General features: G+C 46.0%; 1 protein-coding gene across 1 annotated transcript in view; it reads left to right on the top strand.

Moving 5' to 3' along the window:
* The first annotated feature begins 1,208 nt into the window (after positions 1-1,208).
* The window catches only part of HDAC11 (histone deacetylase 11), a 64,924-nt gene continuing 40,826 nt past the window's right edge, over positions 1,209-25,306 (top strand). Inside the window, exons 1-3 of the mRNA XM_083156419.1 lie at positions 1,209-1,323; positions 11,593-11,741; positions 19,281-19,381. Coding sequence (XP_083012545.1) covers positions 1,322-1,323; positions 11,593-11,741; positions 19,281-19,381 — 252 coding nt within the window. The 5' untranslated portion in view covers positions 1,209-1,321. The remainder of the gene's footprint in view (positions 1,324-11,592; positions 11,742-19,280; positions 19,382-25,306) is intronic.

Below are 25,306 nucleotides of genomic sequence, written 5' to 3'. Positions count from 1 at the left end.
CATGGTGGTACTGACCAGAGCCATCGAGAAGTATGCAGGTAAATTTTAGGGATGTGGCCTAATCACAGGAGGCGTGACCACCTCCCACGATTAGGCCATGCCCCCAAAAGTCCCCCTGACAGCAGCTGAGCAGTGGTGGATAAACGCTGTGAGCATGCGCACAGCGTTTATTCCTGCAGCCAGGGGGCTGGGGGCATGGCTAGTGGCCTCTGGGTCATGTCCCCATAACGTCAAAATGGAGGCGAGTATAACCCACGCCCCCTTTTATTAGGCCACGCCCCCATGCATTTTCTGCACCCCGGAGATGCGCTTCTCATTGTTCCTCCTCTGTCTCCCTACAAGTTGGGAGGTATGTGCTTTATAGGACTTCTGGTCCAGTTTCTTATATAGCGCAGCAGATTCTGTTGTGCTTTACAATTGTAAACCGAGATAAAACAAACTGGGTAACAACAGACAGACTTGGAGGTAAGAGAGCCCTGCTGCAAGCTTACAATTTAAAGGGTCAGCACGGACGGTGTATTGGATAGCATTACTGCCTCACAGCACTGAGGTCATTTGTTCGATTCCCATATGCCACTAACTGTGCAGAGTTTGTATATCCTCCCTGTGCTTGCGTGGGTTTCCTCCGGGTACTGCGGTTTCCTCCCACAATCCAAAAATATACTGGTAGGCTAATTGGCTCCTAACAAATTAACCCTAGAATGTCTGTGTGTGTGCGTGTACATGTGGTAGGGAATATATATTGTAAGCTCCACTGGGGCAGGGACTGATGTGAATGTTCAAATATTCTCTGTAAAGCGCTGCGGAATATGTGTGCGCTATATAATAACTGGTAATAATAATCTCTGTACAGCGCTGCGGAAGATGTGTGCGCTATATAAGAAACTGGTAATAAATAAGGGACATTTCCATATCTCCTTACTTTCAAGACACAAATTTTGTTGTATAAATAAAATGCTGCTTTGCTGTTGCAGTTGCCGGACACCAGGGAATGTGTTTTATACTTCCTTATAGTCTACCTGCAGCTGGGACTATTGTGCATTTGTCACCACCCTTAGACACTCCTTCCAAACTCATAAACACAGACCCTTCCTAATCTAGACAGCTCTGCTCTGCTGTAATCCTGCTTCACGTTTCTTACCCTCTCATAGCAACTAGAAGAGCATAAGGTAACTCTTATGCTTGTCATATTAACACACGTGTTACAATGTGACCAGGTTGTCATGATGTCATTGTGACAAGTGCACAAGTCCCTCCTTGTGTCTGACGTCATTTGTAGGTCTTATTTCCTGACAAGTGATCCGGCCTTGCGGAAGGAAACATGTGAGTAACCATAGAGGGGGGGGATTTGTATGGTAACAAAACAATAGGGAGAGCTGGCTGATTGTGCAGCATGTAGACAGTATGAGAGCGAGAACAAAATGCTGCTTTATGTATAAATATGGGAAGGAAATTGCAGGCTTCTGATCACTGTGTAGGGAAAGAGAACTCAGGCTGCTGGTCACTATACACATAGCAGTGCAGAGTGTGCAGCCTTCTGATTGTTGTAAACAGATGAAGGCTGCTGGCATGGATACAGATACAGACAGGAGAATAGGAAGGTCAGACTGCTGTACTTTGTATATGTATAAGGGGAAAGAAACCACCTTACTGTATAGTGGCATGTAACAGTTCAGGCTGCAGGTTCCTGTATAGACGGCGTAAAATAGTGCAGGCAGCATGTCAGTGTATACATGGGAGAAGAGAGTGCAGGCAGCATGTCAGTGTATACATGGGAGAAGAGAGTGCAGGCAGCATGTCAGTGTATGTATACATGGGAGAAGAGAGTGCAGGCAGCATGTCAGTGTATGTATACATGGGAGAAGAGAGTGCAGGCAGCATGTCAGTGTATACATGGGAGAAGAGAGTGCAGGCAGCATGTCAGTGTATGTATACATGGGAGAAGAGAGTGCAGGCAGCATGTCAGTGTATACATGGGAGAAAAGAGTGCAGGCAGCATGTCAGTGTATACATGGGAGAAGAGAGTGCAGGCAGCATGTCAGTGTATACATGGGAGAAGATAGTACAGGCAGCATGTCAGTGTATACATGGGAGAAGAGAGTGCAGGCAGCATGTCAGTGTATACATGGGAGAAGATAGTGCAGGCAGCGTGTCAGTGTATACATGGGAGTAGAGAGTGCAGGCAGCATGTCAGTGTATGTATACATGGGAGATGAGAGTGCAGGCAGCATGTCAGTGTATACATGGGAGAAAAGAGTGCAGGCAGCATGTCAGTGTATACATGGGAGAAGAGAGTGCAGGCAGCATGTCAGTGTATACATGGGAGAAGAGAGTGCAGGCAGCATGTCAGTGTATGTATACATGGGAGAAGAGAGTGCAGGCAGCATGTCAGTGTATACATGGGAGAAGAGAGTGCAGGCAGCATGTCAGTGTATACATGGGAGAAGATAGTACAGGCAGCATGTCAGTGTATACATGGGAGAAGATAGTGCAGGCAGCGTGTCAGTGTATACATGGAAGTAGAGAGTGCAGGCAGCATGTCAATGTATGTATACATGGGAGATGAGAGTGCAGGCAGCATGTCAGTGTATACATGGGAGATGAGAGTGCAGGCAGCATGTCAGTGTATACATGGGAGATGAGAGTGCAGGCAGCATGTCAGTGTATACATGGGAGATAAGAGTGCAGGCAGCATGTTAGTGTATACATGGGAGTAGAGAGTGCAGGCAGCATGTCAATGTATGTATACATGGGAGATGAGAGTGCAGGCAGCATGTCAGTGTATACATGGGAGATGAGAGTGCAGGCAGCATGTCAGTGTATGTATACATGGGAGAAGAGAGTGCAGGCAGCATGTCAGTGTATACATGGGAGAAGAGAGTGCAGGCAGCATGTCAGTGTATGTATACATGGGAGAAGAGTGCAGGCAGCATGTCAGTGTATGTATACATGGGAGAAGAGTGCAGGCAGCATGTCAGTGTATGTATAGATGGGAGAAGAGTGCAGGCAGCATGTCAGTGTATACATGGGAGAAGAGAGTGCAGGGAGTATATCAGTGTATACATAGAACACGTGCAGGCAGTATGTCAGTGTATGATTACATGGGAGATGAGAGTGCAGGCAGCATGTCAGTGTATGATTACATGGGAGATGAGAGTGCAGGCAGCATGTCAGTGTATACATGGGAGATGAGAGTGCAGGCAGCATGTCAGTGTATACATAGAACACGTGCAGGCAGTATGGGGCCAATTCAGGAAGGCTCGTTGCAATCTGAATTCGGCCCCAGACCCAATTTTTTTTTTTTTTAATTTCTGCACATGTGCAAACTCCAGCAACAAACGGCTTTGGAGAGTTACACAATCGCTGGGCCGTATGCTGCAGGGAGGGTCGGAAATAAAACTCAGTTTAGACTGACTATTATTACTAGAGACAGGATTATATGCAACATAAAAAGCTTGAAATATGCATGCAAATATGCATGAAATATACTTAATATATGCATGAAAATTGTTAAAATATGCTACATTAAATAATAAAAACAGTAATATTTAACTTATTTATTTAAAAATCAGCATACAATTAGTAGCAAATGGACCTCAACAATAGGCCCACAGCATCTGCAGATGTCTAGTGCTGTACACATGATTTGTTTTCTTCCTGGCTGCTACAGCATACTGCAGAATCCTAGGTTCTTCTTGCATCAACTACACGGACCCTCATCTCCAGCGCCAATAGATCAAATGTCAGCATAGCATGTGAGGTTGGTGCAGTAGAAGGCTTCCTCCCTGCACCGCATACTCACTGTGACACGGCATTTCCTCTGCGCCGCGTGATGTTACAACCCTTCCACCCGCCTCCTCTGCTGCAGAAGTCTGTCTCTTGGTGTAAAGTCCCAGGCCAGGGGCAGGCAAAGGTTCAGGAGCTTCTTAATGGCATCCGCCCTCACTGACTTTTATCAACATGGATTGGCAGCCTAGAGCAGTGTCAGACATATCGTACATCCAAGGTTCCCCACACTGCGCACATATTGCCCCAGCCTGCACCTGGCCAGCAGCAGCAGGGCAAAGCAGTGCTGTGACTCGCGGGTGGGAAGAGGGTGGGGCCTAAAATATGCACCATCACTAGATTTTAGGTAAAATATGCAATAACCAGTGAGAATGGGCAAAATATGCAAATGCTTATAATCCTGTCTCTAATTATTACAGAGAAATCACTCTCTCCCCTTCAGTCGTATGCAAGTGTATGTGAATCCGTACACATCCCCTTGCATAGTACAGAGGGTATTATGCACGCGGGAGCCGTTAATGGTCTCGTTAGGCTGCGAGCGGCCGCTGCATAGCAAACCAACCTGAATTAGGCCCTACTTCCAAGGTGGAAATGTAATAGCCGGTGACTTGTAGACAACTGCAACATTTCAATGAGTCTATATGATGTTTTAAAGTGGCAACCATTTAAAATTCCTTTTAAATGATTGCCACTTTAAGACATCTAGCTGATTTGCTGGAATCTTGCCCATAAATGCATGTCACGGGCTACTTCATTTCCCCTTGACTGTGTGTGTTCTATTTTGTGCTTTTTAGGTACTATAGTCACTGGGAAATAGTTGCAGACTACTACAGCTAATTCATATTTTAACTATATGCTTGATAGGGCTTGTATGGAAGCATGTTGGATTTTGGTTTATCATGTTATTACTAGTATGAGTGAAGGTCTGTTAACAATAACGCCAGCGCCCCGTCAACGAACCACCTGTGGGTAAACACTGAATGATTTCGTTAAAGACATCATTCATACAGTGCCGTCACCGGGAACCCCACCAAACATGCAGTCACTGATGATATTCAGAAGATCGATCTTATCGTTAACAATATAGTAGGTAAACACTGAATGATATGAATGATGATATCGAAATCGTTCAGATCATTCATTAAAATTGGATAGTGTGTACCCAGCTTAAGTTTTGCAATATAGAATTAAGCATCTGTTGATGCAGCTGATTCATAGTTGTACAAAAACCCATTGGTTTATGTATTACGATGGTGGGAGGACTTCACATGCCCCTCTAAGCTGCAGCCTGATTGACAGGCTGTGGCCATTTAAAATTTCCTGAAATTGGGGGCGTGTCTGTGTCTTCCAACACAGATTTACTGGCCCTTAAAGCCATCCCCAGTAACCTTAGGGGTTGCTCAGATGTTCACTCCGATGTTCACTCAAGTAATTTGATGATGCATCGTTTTCATGCTTTAAAAAAAAAGAAAAAAAGACTTGTCCATACTTTACCATCCCAGTGGTCATAGAAGGAGATTATATTAGTGTGCCCGAAGCATGGTGAGTGCAGCAAGCAGTGGGGGGGACGCGGTACACCTATGTCAACATAGACACCGAAAAACATGAAAAAGTCTGTTGACCTTTTTCCATGACGATCTTTTGACCACGTTGACTAATGCATGTTGACATTTTTTATGTGTTAACCTTTTGACTGTCGATCAATAGTGGGCGACCTATTGACTAGACACTGTCGACCTAATCACCCATACCGATTCATATTGTCCCCTATAAAACACAAAAAGAACACATTGGCCCCCAGTTGAACACGTACTGACAGAGGGCCAGATGCACTAAGCTTTAAAAGTGATCAAATGGAGAGTGATAAACAGCCAGCCAATAAGCACCTACCTGCCATATCATAGACTGTGTTTGAAAAATGTCAGACAGGAGCTGATTGGCTGGTTGTTTATCACTCTCCATTTTATCTCTTTTGAAGCTTCGTGCATCTGTCCCAGAGTCTGTGCCAAGTTTATCTGCTTACAGAGACAGTAGAGCCCTTATGCCAATGCCAACTGTTTTAAATGTGGAGTGCCCCAGGGCGTAAACGTAAAAATAATTTGATGTAAAAATGAATCTTTGGCTCCAACAGCACATTGAGAACTGCTCACCACACACTTGTGTGAAGGCCTTACCCGCCACTCATGATAATACCTCTGCAAACTAGAATTGTGATTAGGCGCCCCTTTCATTACATTGTTAATTTCTTGTCTTAATATACTGCTCACCTTTGACTAATTGATTGCTTGAATTATTCATAAGTTAGGGAGCATTAGGATTTGTTATTGATTGTCATAAAAAGTTTTGCACATACAAGAGCTGTATACCTGCAGTATCATACCTCCCAAATGGCCCTGCTTTTTGCTGGACCATCCCGTTTTTCGCGGGAACGTCCCATTTCTTCCCGTCCCTCCTGGGTCCGTCAGTGTCCCACTGTGGGTGGGTGGGGGAAGTTGGGAGTCCCCTCTGCTTGCTACTACTCTGAGCAAAGCATCGGGGAATAGAATAATAATCTATGGCCAGCAGTTTACACAGTAGAAAATGGGGGCATGGCCTGCCACCATGGAGAGGCCACTTCCAAGTTGACATATGCCACACCCTTTTTTCAGGGACCCCCACATGAGCATGCCTACCCTCCTGAGATGGCTGCGGGAAGATGGGCAAATCTCCCGCTTGCTGGTTAGAGCCCCCGCACCCCCCCCCCCCCCTCTACCCACTAATTCAGTTATCCCAAACCGCGGGTCCGCAGAGAGGGGCAGGGCTAAAATGATGCAGTATCGGCATTAAGCCCACCCGCGAATCTCAAATTCTCCCACCTCATGGTATGATTCATGTCTCTTCCTAGTAGCTACTCTCTCTGGCTCAGTGCACTGATTAAGGAATCGTATCAACTCACACAGCTTGCTTGGTAGAAGAAACTGCTGCCACTGAGCATGTGCAGCAGCTCTACTCTGTCCCGCAATCTGCATGATGTGGCTGCAGCTCTAGTAATCGGATTAGATACCAATGCTATTTTTGTCATATTTTGAGTCCCTTGCCAAGAGGGGAGGGGGGGGGGTTCTGGGCAACCAGAAACCCCCCTGCATGTGCCTAGGGGGCTGATTACCGTTTTCTTCACATAAAAAATATATATGATTTACTGGCTGCCAGGGCATTCATTGGTGACCCAGAGCCAGATGCACTAAGCTTTAAAAGTGATACAATGGAGAGTGATAAACAACCAACCAATCAGCTCCTAAATTACATTTTTCAAACACAATCTGTGACATGGCAGGTAGGATCTGATTGGCTGGCTGTTTATCACTCTCCATTTTATCACTTTTGAAGCTTAGTGCATCTGGCCCCTAGTGAGCTCCTCCATGACTTCAGTTATCTGATCGCAGCCTGGCTTCCTGCTATGTGACCCCAGTCATCTGACCTCATCTGCTTGAAACCAGCCTCTCAGTTTACAGCAGATGCGGTGCTCACAGACCTGAAATCGACCTCACCAGGTCAACAATCCATGGGCAAGTGCCACTGCGGTAGGTGTGTGTAGGGGGAAAAAGTACCCGGTGGCAGCATATGTACGGAGATACTCTCATTGCAATAAAATCTAGTTGGGAGTGGATTTGCAGGCATAGAGCTTTCTTACAAGTTCTGTCCCTGCAGGCGATAATTAATTTATCCCTGTGATGTATTCAATTATCGGATTGCGAGTTTGGGCGATTTTATCACATCCCATTCGTATCGGAGATGTGGAAGTGATAAATATATAAAGCCCCGCAAAATCCTGTCTTACGAATGAGTTTGCCGTGCTGTGAGCAGATGTGTGCAGGTACACATCCATTCGCATGCAGCAGCGTAGCGGAAAAATCATTTGATTTTACACTTACCATTGAATGATTTTTTTCTCTTCTCCCTGGTGCTCGCCAGCTACTTCCAGGCAATCGCCGATGTCATGCGCCCGCCCCTAGAAGGCATAAACATGCCTGCGTCTAGTCGGAACCCTTCAAGCGTTTCATTGGGCTTGCCAACCGTTTTTGTGGGCACACCCATATAATGCCGGGGATCCATCCCCACATGCCCACTCCCGGGCAATTAGATTGCAAGCACCTTGCAAATAGGAAAAAATTTGGTGAAGGCGCTGGCATGCCCAGCGCATGTGCAATACGGCAAACATCGGCCAGCGTCCGAATTCAGTACTGTTTGGACAGGTCTCAATTGGGCCCAAGGTCTCCGGTTGTCAGAGTGAAAGCATAGGCAGCATTTTCTTACATTGCTAAACTGCAATAAGCGGTGGTGCAGGACATCTCCGCGCAGTGATACGTGACATATTAATACATTTGTTCTTTTAGCATCAAGAGAATATTATCTTCTGGATACTGGACAACATGCTACATAGTGACCACACTTACTGCTGCTTTCACAATGTATCAATAAGGAATGTAAGCAAGAATGTCTTCCATCTGTTACCACCTCCTATATAACAGAAGACCTTTGGCTCTAAGACTAATTCAGCCTTGCCTGCTGTAATTTGCATCATGTGTCTGTTACCTGGTGTATGTATGAGTTCCAATCACACAAATAAAGTCTTACAGCTCCATAACAACACCACATTCCTCAAATATGTACAGCCATATTATCCTGATGTCAGTGGCAGCAGTGGAATCCTGAACACAGGCCCGGCCACAACTCTTCTTGCTTTAGGGACAGTTGCCCTGGAAACTTTCCCTAGACTGTCTGAAATTTCCTATACTCCAGGTGTCATGTTTGCTAATTAGAAGTGGTCTGGTTCTCCAGATATAACTTTGGCTCCTTAGAGTTTATATATTTCCTGTTTGTTTCAGCTGTGCTGGTGATAGTCCCCACTGGCCCAGTTGTTTAATATGCGTTAATGAGCATTTTGTTGATCACCAGGATTGACCTCAGAGTGCTATATTAGCCCATACCTCCCAACTTCTGGCCGGAGGAAATAGGGACACTCGCGCGGCGAAGCCGCGCGAGCGCCCGAAAAGGGGGCGGGGCGTATGCAAATGAGGGCGCGGCTTATGCTAATTAGCCGCGACCTCATTTTCATACGAGAATAGACGCTGTGCGCATGCGCACAGCGTCTATTCTACTAGCTTGGGGGGGTCTCCCAACTGCCACCCCCCCGCAGCGGGACAATGCCTGCCGCGGGTGGGACGTCGGGACAGGACCCGAAAATCGGGACTGTCCCGACGGAATCGTGACAGTTGGGAGGTATGTTAGCCTGCTCTCTGAAGTCTCTACAATTCTCTTTGCTTGTTCTGATTCCACCAATGTAAAGCACCTGACATTGACTTGCTTAAGGACACAGCAATCCAAGTACCACCCAAAATACCCTAAATTAAGTTCCTAGTATTTGGAACTTGGGGGCCTTGGGTCTGGGCCGGTGTAAGGATTCTCAGCACCCTAGGCAAAACTTTAACCTACTCCCACCCCCCATACTGCCACTAATAACCACTTTCAAACCCCTTAAGGCAAATTTGCCTAACATTCCAGAATCGCAGGAAGGCTAAAAAAATCAGGTGCCTAAAGCTGCCTAATAGTAGAGCCGGCCCTGCCTTGGGAATTCAAGTACCTGTAAGCAAACAGAGTTTTATGGTGAGGACGGTGAGACGCATTTCTAGGGAGCTTATCACTATGGGTATTGCCCTAACAGCACATTCCTATTGGACAGAGGGCTCTCTTGCCTCCCTCAGTTGGTGTTCAAGCCACATTTGATTTTTATTGCATACAATAGTGTGCTCCTGTATCTTGGGCCTAATTCATACCTGATCGCAGGACAAATATGTACTCAAAAAGGGCAAAACGGTGTGCACTGCAGGTAGGGGTGTATTCAAGCTGCAGTTTAGATTTCAGCTTGAACACACCCCACCCAAATCTAACTCTCTATATGCACATGTTACATTTGTCCCACCTGCAGTGCAACATGGTTTTGCCCATTTTAAGAAAACATTTGTCCTGCAATCAGGTCTGAATGAGGCCCTTTATGTAGATGCTCGAGTATGGATTTGTATACACATCAAGGTTTCTTTTATATTGAAAGAAGTGTACCGCCAAGGAAGACTTACAGTAACCGGTGAATTGCAGTAATGACTGATGTGAATGAGTAGAGTGTTGCAGTGGCTTCAATAGAGGGGTACAGCCCGCACCCGAATTACCCACTGAAGTCCTAAAAAAGGGTATGAAAGGAGTGGTGCGTTGGTGTCTAGTGAAGGTGTACCTAGTGCCATAAATATGAAGGAGAAAAAGGTGTTTTTCCTTGTGAGTGCCGGTACGCTTTTTTTCAATACAAAAGAAACTTGTATGTGTATACATTTATGTCTTATCATGTGAGTGGGGTACGCACAAATTGCCGTAGGCTGTCATCTTCTCCATTGTGGCTATGTGCCAAATTTAGCCAATAGCAGAATTATATTGTGCCAAATATATATATATTTTAAAACTTTACTTATTGGGTTTTTTCGTTTTTTATAACAAACATCAAAGCAAACAATGGAATTAAACAATGAAGTACTGTACGTGTGTACAAAGGAGTATAAAGGAGCATAAAGGAGCAGACATGGCAAACTTGTCACAGGACACTTTTTCTGAGAGCTCATCGGCTGAGCGGTAAAGTGTGGGAGTCCCGCATATTGTCCTGGAGATACCGTAAAGTATAACCATGTCCATATATTGTGCCAAATATTATTGTAAACTGCAGAAGGGGAGAAGCAAGATTTTTTCAATGGGAAGCAACAAGGCATCTTGCTGCAATAAGGATTTTGGTTGCCAGTTTGACTTCATATTTTTCCAGAGGGTCAAAGGGAAGACCCAAAAGAAAGAACCATGTGTTAGAGATTATGGGGGAATTAAATACAGCATGTAAATGGTCCACAATCGAATGCTAGAAAGGTGCCTCGATTCCCACCTCCTCTTTAGGAAAGGTAGAGCTATAGATTCTATTTATTCGAGTGAGAACCATATGGTGATAAATGAATTTTATTATTACATTTAATATTTTTCATGCGCTCTGGTAATCAATTAAAACAATTCCACACGATTACACATTTCTTGAGTCTAGTAAAAATAAAATTGAGGTTCCTATTAAAAGGTAGACAATGTGTTCATTTCAGTAGATCTGTTATATTGAACACTACTTTGGAATTTCCCTTGCATTGTTTCTAACTTGGTTTTCTTATTGTGGGAGAATTGTACGCTCCGACAGGCCCCTCCCTAATTGTGTGCCTCATGCATTTTCCAGAAGAGTAGGCAACTAATAATTTATGTAAAACAATTATTTCTGTTTAAGTTAAGTGACATCTAATGTAATCAAATGTTTAAACATATTGAGAAGTTTAAAATGGAATGGTAAAATAACTTTTTTAAAGGTTTTTTCTACATTCAAATACTTTAATTACAAATCATATGAAAATCAATACAATGAGGCAGTTGTATTTAGCCTGGTGAAGAGATATAGTGGAAGGTGATAACGCACCAGCCAATCAGCTATGTTTGAAAAATGACAGTTAGGAATTGATTGGCTGGTGCGTTATCACCTTTCACTTTATCTCTTCACCACGCTTAATACATATGCTCCACTGTTTCCAATATCGTACAATCCTTTACTGTCTTTGAAAATTCTAAAAAGATAATGCATTTCATAAAAATGACAGCAGGTAATGTCCAAATGGTATATTATTGTCTCATTAGTACAAGACCGCTTTGTGTGAAGCAGAACAATATATCACACCTAAAAATGTGTTGTTTCTGTGTGTTGAATAGGCCTCACACAACAAAACTGTATGATGACATTCCTACAACTTGTTGGCCGATTGTGTATTCTGCTGACTATAACATCACGTTTATCGGACTTGAGAAACTCCATCCTTTTGACTCCGGGAAATGGGGAAAAGTTATAAACTTTCTCAGAGGTAATTTTATGTTCTTGAATATTCTACGGGATACTTTGTTGCTGACATATTTACTGTGGCCCTTATTCTGACTGAGTCGGACGGCTGCGTGTGCGGCCGGCCGATGTTTTGTGTTTGCGCATGTGCAGAGGCATTTCTGCGCATGTGCGAGCGCCTCGCACGTCCGAACACGGCGTGAATTCCGTGCAGAAAACGATTGGTCAGAACCATCCGAGCAGGGGGTGGAGAGGGGCGTGAAGGGTTGTTTGGGCTCATTACCATATGCGTACGCCTGCGTTTCATAGGCGTTCCCATGGTAATCCGGCCGTATGTATGGGCGTATTTGTATGGTAATCCGGCCGTGACGCACGTGTGGGGGGCGGACAGCTGACATAGCCGGATGTCAGCTGCCCTCCCATATCCCTGCTTTCAAACGGAAAAATGTCAGAGTGGTCTGGAGCACTCGGGCTGCCTGACTGCTCGGTCCATCATTCGATGGTCAGCGACCATCGGAGAATGGGGGAGGTTCCCAAAGATGGGGTAGGTGTTCACATGAAACATCCACTCGCGGTCCATTCACTTGGTGTCTTACCGCATTCGGACAGCGTGAGCGATCCGTATGGTAGGCGGGGCTAAGAACACTCAGTGCTCATCCGAAGTACACATCCGTCCGATTCAACCAGAATAAGGCCCTGTGTAAGAATGAAGGAATCTGAAAATTCCATCATTAACAGAACAGTGCAACACAAACACACTACTGTTTAAAACATTTAGGTTTGGAAACTTATTAAGAGTTTATTTTTATCATGTAACAAAAGTAGAAATCATGTCAAACTTTGGTGTGACCGCTCTTCACTTTCAAAAAAGCATCAATTCTTGCAACACTTGCACAAAGGGGGTGATTCTGGTTGGTTTACAAAAGCAAATTCCTTCTTTAATTGACAAACCGGTACTTGTGTATTATCACGGCGCCCACGATATTAGGCCGCACGACCTATAATCGCATCGCATGCCATACACCCGATGCACAGCGATGCGATTATAAATATATATATATACAGATGGGGCAGGTCCCATCCTTGCTGGCGGGTCGCCAGAACGTACGCGCTGGCGACCCGCCAGCAGCCACGCCAGCGAGGAGACTGAGACGCGCGTGCGTCTCACGCGCACGCGCGTCTCAGTCTCCGTCGCTAGCGCGACGGAAACCCTGTCCGTCTCCTCCTCAGGGAGACGGACAGGGTTAGGGGGGGTTAGGGGGGGGTGCGGGCAGGCGGTGGGGACCCCGGGTTACCGCCGGCAAGCCGGCGGGGACCCGGGGGAACGGATGAAAGCGCCGTCGGAAGGGGACGCGCGCGCCGCTCGTGCGCGCGCGTCCCCTTCTCACCATCGCCATGGCGCTGGCGGGGGATGGCGGCTGGCAACGCCAGCGCCATCCCCTGCCAAGATGGGAGAAGACCCATCTGTATACTGTATAGATAGATAAAGATGGAAAGAAAAAAACCACTAACTCCTTAGCAGAAAATAGAATAAGATCTGCACTCCGTTTTTAGGCATTAATTGAAAACAAAGTGACTTTATTTAATCCATAGGCAGTTTTCGTCAGGGAATCTGCCAGAGAACAGCTGAAACGGCTGTCAGGCCGGTGGTGTATGTAATAAGGATTAACCCATAGAGATACACAAAATATCCACTAAAATGCCAGTGTCACTACCATTTGTTATATAACACCACAGAAATATTTTGTAACAAGAAAGATTATATCTCCTATATAAGGTAAACTTTACAGGTCATTATGATGAATAAAAATGTTTCCATTGCAATTTTTCACACCTATTTTGACAAATTCCCTTGGCAAAGAGTTACTTAATTTCTGAAGACCGCATTGCATAGTGCAGGGGTGGCCAACCGGTCCGAGGTAAAGAGCCGAAAAATATCGGCAATCAAGCCAAAGAGCCTTCGGTGCGCGTGGCAAAAAGGGGTGTGGTCAGGGGCGTGGTCAGGGGAGTAGTCATATGACACAAGGGGGAGTGGCTACATGACAAAACTTTATGCCCCCAGTGCCAGATATGCCTCCCACAGTGCTAGGTATGCCCCCAGTGCTACACATATATGTCCCACGGTGCCAGATATGCCCCCAGTGCCACACATATATGCCCCACGGTGCCAGATATGCCCCCAGTGCCACACATATATGCCCCACGGTGCCAGATATGCCCCCGGTGCCACACATATATGCCCCACAGTGCTAGTTATGCGCCCAGTGCCATATATACCCCCACAATGACACACATATGCCCCCACAGTGCTAGTTATGTGCCCAGTGCCAGGTATGTCCCCACAATGCCACACATATGCCCCCACAGTGCTAGTTATGTGCCCAGTGCCAGATATGTTACCACAATGCCACATATGCCCCCCCCACAGTGCTAGTTATGCCCCCCGTGATAATTTCCCAGCAGCAGCACTCACCGTTGTTGCTGCTGCTGCCGGGTGGGGAGAGGACAGTCTGGCCGCGGCGTCCCCCTGCAGTCCGACTCCTGCATGTCACGGAGGGGAGGAGAGCACAGCACAGCGCACGTCTCCTTCCCCCCCCTCACTTCCCTGTGACTGGTCCATCCACGAATCAAAGCTCGCGGGCCAGCTCCTGATTGGCTGCCGGCCCGCAAGCTCTAATTGGCGGACGGCCCAGTCACAATGATGCACACTAATGGGTAGGAGAGATGCGCAATGCGCGCTCTCCTCCCCTCAAGGAGATGGATTCGGGCCGGGGAACCAGCAGCGGGGGGACTGAGGGCAGCAGGAGCCGCACTTAGCAAGGGGGAGACCCACATGCGGCTCGAGAGCCGCGGGTTGGCCACCCCTGGCATAGTGTATCTGTCCCTGTGATGTACAATAAGGGCTGCTGGGTCTTGTGTGCATGCATTGTCCTGCTAACTTCACATGCACAATGGCCATTCTCTGGTGGAGGGTTCTGTGATCTGTAACTCAAAGGCTGTAATAGACTACAGCAATCTGCAGATGGCGGTAGCTGCATGGGGTCAGCCTTGGGAATGCTGCCATTCCAGAAATTGATAAATCTTGCAGCAACGCATCCTTTATAGAAAATGATGGGGGGCACGACTGCTGTGGTCGCTTTTGTCACATATTCAAGAGCTTGTACTTAATATGTGTGGTTAACCCCCAAATAAGCTGCAAATATACAATTATAAATTGTCCTCAATTCCTTTAGCATAAATATTAAAACATAACCGCAGCATAGAACTGTTTAATAATACAAATAATCATGATGAGTCAATGCATTCACATAGATATCGAATACAGGTCGAGTTTCCTGTATCCATAGATCTATTATTTAACTGTGTTTTTTGTGGAATATTTCGGGTTTTATTTTTTTGGGGTGGGGAGGGTTCCCCCCCCCTCACCCTGTTTTCATACTTACCAAGTCCCCCGATGTCCATGGCAGCCTTCAGGATTCTCTTCAGCACCCTCAGTGGTCCCAGGAGGGCATGCCCGCGCACTCACATAATACACCCCTGGGACAGCTGAAGTGGATCCTGAAGGCCTCTGTGGACGCCAGGGGACACTGTGGACAGCGGAGGACCATCGGGGCACCACCAGGGGACCAGGTAAGTATTAAAAAACTAAATTATTCCAAAAACCGTAAATATCCCTTATCCAAAATTCTTGTGGTCCTGAACATTTCGGATAAGGGATTCTCGACCTGTATATAGTTGTCTACAATCATTTATAGTATTTATAGTAAGTAGCTAAAAGTATAGGGATCAATGTTAGTTGGGCTTGTCTGAAATATTGAGACTGAATACTTTTAGCTTTTTCAATGAATTACATCTGCATTGCAGGCTTGCGAGTAGGGCCTTCCTACCTCTATAGATGCCCATACACGATTTAAACCGATCCCGACGTATCGGGCCAAAAAATTGTCCCAAATCTGATGTGTTTGTCCCCCTCGGGTCTGATGCGCGGTCCCGTGCGCATCGGACCTTAGCCAGAGGTCAAACCTACTGCCCAACCCACTTCCGACTCGGCCCCCCTCCCGGTGGCGGGATACATCGTATGTGAAAGGACCGCATGAGATACATCCCGGGTGACTCAAGTGTATGGGCACCTTGTGTCTGTCTGTGATTACCCAGTTTGTCTTATCTATTGATTCCAATTGTAAAGCACAAAAGTTTATGTTGCGCTATATAAGAAACTAAATAAAATAAATGAATGCAAACATATATGCATTTATTAGCTGTCCCCGGTGACCCTGGGCTGTGGTCACCGGGCTGATTAAAGTGTAAAAAAAAGAATAAACTATTGTTTAATACTGGTGAACTATGAGTCCCAGCAAGCCTCCCCCGCAAGCTGGGACTTGGAGAACCACAAGTCCCAGCCTGCGGGGCATTAAAGGGCCCGCTGGGTCTTGTAGTTCCACAGTAAAAAAAAAAAGTTAAATAAAACACACTGACACACACTTAAAATAAAACTTTAATACATCCAAAGTCCTTACCTGGAGCTGGAGCCTGGGGCTGGTTGTTAAAAGTCAGGGAACCCCTATTTGTCGGGTTCCCTGATTTTTAATTACCGGCCCCGGCTCTTTCAGCCTGGTGCTGGTTACAGCTGTGGGGGGGACCCCACGCTGTTTTTTTTTAAAATTTATTTAATTTTTCTATTTTTTTTACACTGCAGCCTGCACGGATCTGACTGATCCGTGCAGACTGGCTATACAAATTCGTATTAGCGGCCGTATATATGGCCAGCTAATACGAATCATTACACCATCGGAGGGTTACAAAGCAGTCGTATCTGACTGCTTTGTACGTTCCTCTCCGGAACACGACTTTGCATACGACTGAAACAGTCGTATGCAGTCGTAGGGGAAATACCAATACGAAAAACTAGGTTTTTCATATTGGTAAATTTCCCCCTAAGTGTGAGATTTAATTGGATTAGAGATTCAGAAAGTGAGAGATTTGGGAAGAAATCTCCAGTTTTTTTAAAGCGGCAATCATTTACACTGCAAAACCAGTTTGATTTTGACGTGTAAATGATTGCCACTTTAAAAAAAACCTGGAGATTTCTTCCCAAATCTCTCACTTTCTGAATATCTCATCCTATTAAATCTCACCCTAATACCCCTTTCACACCAGAAATGCAGAGACAAACCCGGGAATAAAATTTACAGGGACAAGCAGGGACATTCCCGGGTTGGGACCCATTCACACATGCTTTTGAAGCAGGGACAACCCGGGTCGGCACTTTCACACTGAACCCGGGATGACCCTGCATTTCTATGAGAATAGCATTGAAAATGGCCTTTTTTAGGCTCACATTAGATTATTGATGATTAATAAAAAAGACACAAAACATTTGTAGTGTTTCAGCCTTTGTTTACTTGTATAAAACAAATTAAAAGGCTTATGAAAGCATCTTCCCCTCTAATGATTAATAGCTCTTTCACCTACTCATTTGTCCAAGACATGGCACACATTGCAGGCTTTCAGGGGTTAAAATGAACTTCTGGGGTCTGTGGTGCCACAGAACATGCACACTGTCTCCCTGCACACTCTATGCTGCCTCTGGGCATGTCTGTGAGTGTCCACCACAACAGGAAGTTGCCTTGCTAGCAAATCAGCACTAGCAGAGGCAACACGGGAAGCAGGGACATGTTCCTGCACCTTTCACACCAGCCAGTAACCCTGGAAGGACCCGGGAGCAGCCCTGCTACCTAGCAGGGTTGAATTGCCGGCAAATGAACCCGGTAATTTGTCCCTGGAACCTTTCACACCAGAGCTAGTCCAGGGTTGTTCCTGGACCCAACCCGGGAATTTAAGCTGGTGTGAAAGGGGTATAAGTATTCAGAGGTGGACACATTTAAAACATTTTAATTCTGCACATAGTTCCAGATGATTACCGCCAGGGGACACATCAGAATTCAATGGAGATCTAATTGCATGAGAGAGTGGCTTTTTAATTTGGATGTGTTGGGGGCATGCCATTGTCAGGGACTGCCTTAGAATACTTAAATCCACTGGTACATCAACTATTCTAAGCATCCATAGGGTTGATCTAATTTCCAAATGTGGAGATAAAGTCCATTCGTTGGTGTGTCTGTTTGTACACTGCTACAGATTACATCGGCAGCCGGTGAGTGTATCAATAAACGGCCTTAGCGTGAACTTGTAGTAGAGACTATGGGGGTTATTTTGGTTCACTCTTTCTGACAAATTCCTTCTTAGATAGACAAAACCATGTGCACTGCAGGTGGGGCAGATGTTACTTGTGCAGAGAGAGAGAAGCCAGATAGGATCTGGGATTTGCACCATTTACACTGCCTACCCACAGTGTAGACGGGACAGCGCTTGGAGATGACATCATCTCTAAGTGACAGGATCGCCGATCACCCCACCTGGACCGCCGAGCTGTGCACATCCCCCCCAGCCCCTCTGCGAGTCGATTGGATGGCACACACAGGTTTGGCTTTCCCCATTGCTGTAAATGGGAGCCAGGTCAGATGACCCGGCGTACCCATTTACACTGCCCACTACCCAGGTTCTGTCCCTGTTCTACCCTGGTCAGAAACTAGGTAGAAGTTCCGTGTAAAGGGACATGGGTTGACCACTTTTACAGGGGTATTATATTGAATGGTAGTGTATAAAGCTTATCCTTCCAGGAAGTCATAAAAGTAATGCTGTGGTTCATATAGAAATAGACCACTATGGACAGTTCCACTAGGAACAGAAATTCAACAAATGTTGGAGTTGTGAATGAGTTTTGCAGATTAGATTATATTTTACTGCAAGGTCCCTGCTAAAGTGGCTTTAATGATCATGTCAAAGTGTAATGCATAATGCAGCATACTTACCTAGTTTTCAGTGCTCCTCTCTGGGAGAAGCACGGAGACGAGACAGTGGTCTACATTTTGGGAGCGGAATGAATGCTGACTTCATTATGCCCTGTCCCCATTTAGGGCAAATACCGTGATTTGCTGCTCTATGGAGAGGAGGGGGAATGGGCTGAAATGTTGCAAAATGACACGGTTCGTGCCATTTTTAGCCCCGCCCACTCCCGATCTACCACGGACATCTAGTGTGGCGGAGAGTAATTGCGGGGAAGGTCTACAGGTCCCAGGAAAATGAGGGGTGCTTGCCCACCTTTACGGGGACCGGGAGATGGTCTAGATTTTCAGGAGACTCCCGGCCATTCCGGGAGGGTAGGCAAGTATGTAAAATGCAGTGATTCCCAAACTGTGTGCCGTGGCATCCTGAGGTGTAATTCAAAGTCAGTGTAATAGACTAAAACAGTGATTGTCGCTGCTAATCATAAAATATGTGGACAAACACAAATCTAACTCTCTCTGCATATGTTATATCTACCTCACCTGCAGTGCAAATGGTTTTGGCCATTTGCAAACAAAGGCCTCACAGTCCTAATTAATAACTCATAATCCAGATTATGCTTCATTTTAGTTTGAGAAAAGAAAGACAACTTCATTGCTGAACCTTCTGCTTTCTGTCTAACCAAACAATAGTAAATGTTCTATTTTCCCTTTTTTAGATGAGAAGTTGATTACAGATGACACTATTGTAGCTGCTAAGGAGGCGACTGAGGAAGACTTACTGGTTGTACATACTAGACGCTACATAAACAAATTGAAGGTAATTCACCATTGATATTCACTTGTATTTGTAAAGGGCTGTCATCCTGAAGACGGGGTGGTGACCCCGAAAGCGCTCGATTAGTGCTATGCCCTAATACCTTTTTTTTTTTATTTGCTGTGGAGTGTTCGTGTGCCTCTTATATTGGAAATCTGTTTATTGTTTGAGAGTTGCACCGGACCATGTTGTATTGAGTGCAGGAGAGTCGGCATACAAGAAGTACAAATTGAAGGGAATGTATGGCAAATGCACACTGTGCACTTTTTTTAGTGTATATGTTGACCTTTGACGAAATAGGCACCAAAAAAAGTGAAAAAAAAATTGTGTCGACTGTAACTGTCGATCACGTCCCCATTGATCTAACGCTTGTTTCTAAAGGTGCCCATACATGGTACAATGGGCCTTATTCTGGTTGGAGCGTCCGGGCCGTACGCGTACGTCCCGGGGTTTTTAACGATCTGCGCATGTGCAGATACGCTAATGCGCCGGCGCGAACACTCCACAACGCTTACGGCCGGTGTCTCAACGTGCGAAAAAACCTGTACGCGAGTGTACGGGTAATGGGGCGGCATAGGGGCGTGTTGATGGGAGCGGCCGAAATAATGAGGGAAAATGGGCGTAAATATGGGCGTACACGGGGGTGTGCACCAAAAATGAGCGGTGCTACTACCGCACGATCGACTAAGGCACCGTTCATTTCGGACACCAAACAGGCGGCCGCCAACCGCCAGCTCAAACCACCCCTACAGATACCGCATGCCAGCGTGCGCCTGAGTTGGCTAATTAACGCTGATTACTACTCAAACACATACACCTGAATGTAATAAGCAATGCTGCAGTCTATTAACTCCAAACCATGATTTCACTGCCTGCAAGCCACACATACAGCACGCAAACACATTGGAAGCTTATGTTTCTATACTTCTCCACATTTAAAGGTTTGTTTAATTGAAGGTAAGAATCTTTTTATACGCTAAGGTAGGTATTTGCTAAACAGACACATTCACTACGTGCTTTCATAGACTTTACGCAGTAGCACACTCAATCTACACAAGTCGACATGTGTCAACGTGTTCACTCTAATACTAACATAGGTTTTGTATTTAGGATACAATAACATAAACCACATCTAACACCTACAAAGGATGTTTCAGCAATGTTTGAAGCCCATGACCACTATTTTCCACACAATCTTTGTATAGTACCCAAAATAATGACCTGTACCACTATCTCATCTGCTATGATTTGGATTTGACTACACTCTGGATGTAAGATGCCACCAATCACATTATTGCACTCTCATCTCTCTAACAAAGGATTCCTACATCTGCTTATGACACTGTCAAATCATATATATTTAAAAAGTTATGCATGTTTGTTCACAAGCTAATTTATCATGTTTGGCCCATTCACACATCTTTTTTTAGGGAGGACACATATGCATTCCTACACAAATGTACCTTTTCACCCATGTTTGTCTGCCTCACCCACTCCATGAGGAAAGCATTGTTCTGGACCTGCTTTTACCTACTACTGTAGGAGCTACCTCACCTGCACACAAACTGCTTTCTCACCTATTAAGTTCAGTAGCGCACGCAGGGGGGGTTTCCGAGTACCCAGAAACCCCCCCAGAAGTCTAAGGGCCCTAGGCTGAAAGCTGAGGGTCCCCGCTTTCCATGGGTACAAGAATTTTAAAAATCGGCCCTTGGGAACCGGAGATATAGGACTTCAAAGCAGTGGTCCCCATCTAAGCCTGTTAATTGCTCTTCCCAGTCAGATATTTCAGGTTTTGTCTGACCTAGAGTTTTTCTGAGGGTATATTCCAAAAGCTGGGACTCTGCTTATTTGATGGACACTAGTAGCTTGTCTCTACTGTTCCCAGAACCAGAGATATCAGCCTTCCAGCAGCTGGTTACTGCTCCAGCTCCACACACCTGGTATGTAGTTTTATATGCTCATTGGCAGATTGCTCTGCCTCCTGAACTCTGATCCCCCAGTCCCCAATATCATTTGGTAGGTGGGATTCTCTAGTTTTTAATTCCATTACAATCTATGAAAACTATTTCCGGGAACTGGAGATATCTGCAGTCAAGCAAGCTGTCCTTCCACCAGAAAGTTATGAATAATAAGCCCACTCCACTATACACCCCTCCTCTGCATATTAAACATCCTCTACCACCCTGGAAGTTATGTATCAGGGCCCCTTCATTCAGCCCAATGCCCCCTTCGCCCACCCTATCTCCCACCATCTGTGCAGTAAAGGGGTAATTAGTGGAAATTACTGATCCAGGCTCTACATGCTGAGCAGTTGATATAATACCCCCTCCCACCCGCGGGACATCAAAGCTTCTGCTCATAGCACCCCCACCCCTACCCCTGGAGGATCGGTAGGGGCCCCAATACATTGCTATGCCCAGGGGCCTACACTGCTGTTGATGCCCATGTATGTATGTATGTATATATATATATATATTTATTTGTTTTTATTATTTATATACATTTGGTCTATCTATAATACTTTAACTGACCCGGCATATACTGGGTCACCTAAGTGTCCATTTCCGTGCTTTGCTCCGCCCCTCTGGAAACCCCCTTCTGAAAATCCTGCGTTTGCCACTGAAGTTGCTCTGCACATGTGCTGACACAAACTAATTAGCAGGGAAAAGTTGGATAGGAACATGGGAATGGCCATGGAGAGGGTTACACATGGGAAACTTCGACCACACTTCAACAAATGTTCAAAAATACCCTGGTCAGTAAGTACACATAAATCTAGTATTTGTTTCACACAAGAAATTACACATACCACAATTTAGATTTAATTTGTAAAATAAATTTATTTGCTGTTCAGCATCACAGCTTGACACTTTAATGTGAGAAATCAAATAAACAAATAAAATAGACACACAAATAATAAAACAGCCAGAACAAGAGGTTGCATATCTCCAAACATGTGTTACCCTGCAAATGCAATGGTGAAAGAAATGGGGACACCAGAATACGTACTGCAACAACCAGGGTGAATACTAAGCAAGATACACACCACCAAAAAAAAATATCCTGCATTTGTAGAGGTCAAAATACGAACTTTCATGCCCATGGCACGCAAATGGATCGATGGGCAACTCAGGAAGCGGATGTCCAGTGCAATTTAAACCTTTGGGCTCCAACCACAGAGGAAGTGAACCAGGTCTCATTTGGGCCCTTTTTTGCCCCTTTTAGATGGGGCCTTGGGGACAGGGGCCTTTGGCTCAGCTGGCTTTCGGCGTCTTCCCCTAGTCGACACAGGAGGGTCAGCCGAGGTGGAAGGTTGGGGAGCAGCTTGGGGTGGGGCAGCAGATGGGGGATTGTCCCTTAGGGACCTGGCGGTGGACAGCTGCTCCGCAAGAAGTTCATTCTGGCGGCTGAGGTGTTGGCCAATGCTTAGCATGCCAGCCGCCAGAGTTTCATTAATGCGGTTCAAGGCCTCAACCTGCAGCTGGTTTGTGGCCTTCCACTCCGCCAGAAAATCCGCCACCTGCTGCTGACGGATCGCAGCATCCACCCCTTGCTGCTCGATCCTGTCCAGCGTCACCAACAGGCTCTCACTCCATGTCTCCTGTGGCTGGGGCTGGGGGCGACGTCTTGGTGGAGGCTGGACCACTTGCTCCACCTGTGGCTCTGCAGAGGAAGATGCTGCCGGTACATCCTGACTTTCTGCTTCTGCTAGGATAAGAATTGAAAACAATGTCACCATCACATACGCAATAAAAAATATCTTTCTAAATACAATGCATTACTGTGACTTACCATCAAAAGCAGCAGCAAAGACCTCCGCCGGGAGCTCACTGTCCATATTGGAGATCCCCCTGATCTCCCCCACATCGATCACGTCACAGGAGTCCAGCTCCAGGGGGTATACTCCAAATGGTCAGGCATAGGACCGCTCCCGGTGGACATGCTGTGGTTGTACCGGTCAGTCATCTTCCTCTTCAGTGCACTTTTGAAGTCAGTCCACCTACAAGTTTAAAAATACAAATATCACCATGAGATATGTGCACCACTGTGCTACGTGTAGGGTTACCACCTAGTCCCTTTAATTCCGGACACATGTTACTTACACAGGTTCTGTGGCAGTTTAAAATTAGGTGAAGTGGAGTCTTGAAGTCAGCCAGCCACAGAACCTGTGTAATTAATATGTGTCCGGAATTAAAGGGACTATGTGGTACCCCTAGCTACGTGACATTTCCTAGTGTGGGTGATCTTATGTTTTTTTGCCATGTGTGGCCAAATATTTCTTTGATGGACAAAACCATGTGCACTGCAGGTGAGGCAGGTGTAAAACCCCACCCAAATCTGATTATCTCTGCACAAGTAACACCTGCCTCACCTGCAGTGCACATGGTTTTGTCCATCTAAGAAATATTTGGGCAGAAAGAGTGAACTAGAATAAGGGCCTCAGTTCCTGCTGGAGACTGCTGAAAAATTGCCCTGACAAACACACTAACCTTTTCTTCACCGCGTCCCAAGTTCTGACCACTGGTGACACCTGGTTCACTTCCTCTGTGATCTTGTCCCAAAGGTTTCTCCTTGCACTGGCACCCGGCTTCCTGGTTGCCAATTCAATCCATTCGCGTGCCCTGGGCACTAGAATTCGCATTTCGGCCTCTACAAATGCAGGGTTTCTCTTTCTGGTGGTGGTATCCTGCTCAGTCATCACCCTAGATGTTGCAGCACGTTTTCTGGTGGCCCCAGTTCTCTCACCATGCACCTGCTGGGTCACACCTGTTTGGAGAGATGCAACCTCTTGTTCTGGCTGGTTGCTTGGCCCTTGTGGAGCTGGTGGAGGTTCACCAGGGCCTGTTACTGAGGGGCCCGCTTGATCTTGCAGGCGACTCCTCTCTTGGGCCCTCCTTCTCCGCTCCTGTTCCCTCTTGTTGAGTGCATCAAGCAGGGATTGTGCTGTAGCTCTCTGCAGAGCGTCCTCTGCTGCAGAATCGTCTGAGTCAGACATGTTTGCAGCAATTGTGGGCTGCATCTGACTGAATATTTATATGTTAATCTCCCGCCATGAACAAGGGGGCGTATATTTTTTCCCGCAATGTAGATGCAAATTTACGCCGATAATTCCCGCTTAAATTACGCAGGTCTCAACGCACCTGATCAAACACCTGTATATGCACATACACAGGTTGTGGAGCATTGTGCTACATCGTGAAATGTGGGCACCTGTCATTCCAATGACGAGTGTTGTCAGCTGGTATCTGTTGGAGTTCGTGTATGCTTTGTGAGTCACATTTCAAAACATCACGTTATAATGCTTTCCTTACATATGTAATGTGTATGAAATTGTCATACAGCAACATGTTGCATTGTGGCCCTTTAGGCAGCGTAGTTATAAGTAGAGGGTTGCGTGTATTATTTTCCGCCTACTGTATATACAGTACTCCTCTCCATGCATATCGGTGCATCGTGCCCCCTTTAGGCAGCGTAGTTATAAGTAGAGGGTTGCGTGTATTATTTTCCGCACACTGTAAATACAGTACTTCTCTCTTCATTGAATTTATGCTGTTGGTTGTGGTGTGTGTATATCGGAACGGTCCGCGTAAGTTTCTATTCGCATCCAGTTTGTTACTGTAAGAGGGATTAATAAAGTTAATACCAAACAAACAATTTTTTACACCAATCAGCAAGCACCAAAAGTGATATATGTACCTGCAATTAATAACTGCGCCATTGCCAATATGACTTCCAACAGAGCTAGGCCATTTTCCACCCCTGAGCTGTTGGCCCTGGTGGACGTTATGGACCGTCACCTGGGGCCCAGGGGCCCATATGTCAGCAATGCCGACAAGCGGCGGGCGTATACTGCTGCCCGCCGCCTGATCTTCTGTACGACCGGCGTCCGCAGAAGCCTGGGGCAGGTTGAGCGGCGCTGGTCAGACC

This window comes from Crinia signifera, chromosome 8 (genome assembly GCF_055691185.1).
Source record: "Crinia signifera chromosome 8, ASM5569118v1, whole genome shotgun sequence".
In the NCBI taxonomy this organism is placed as follows: domain Eukaryota; kingdom Metazoa; phylum Chordata; class Amphibia; order Anura; family Myobatrachidae; genus Crinia; species Crinia signifera.
This window is presented reverse-complemented; position numbering and strand designations above follow the sequence as displayed.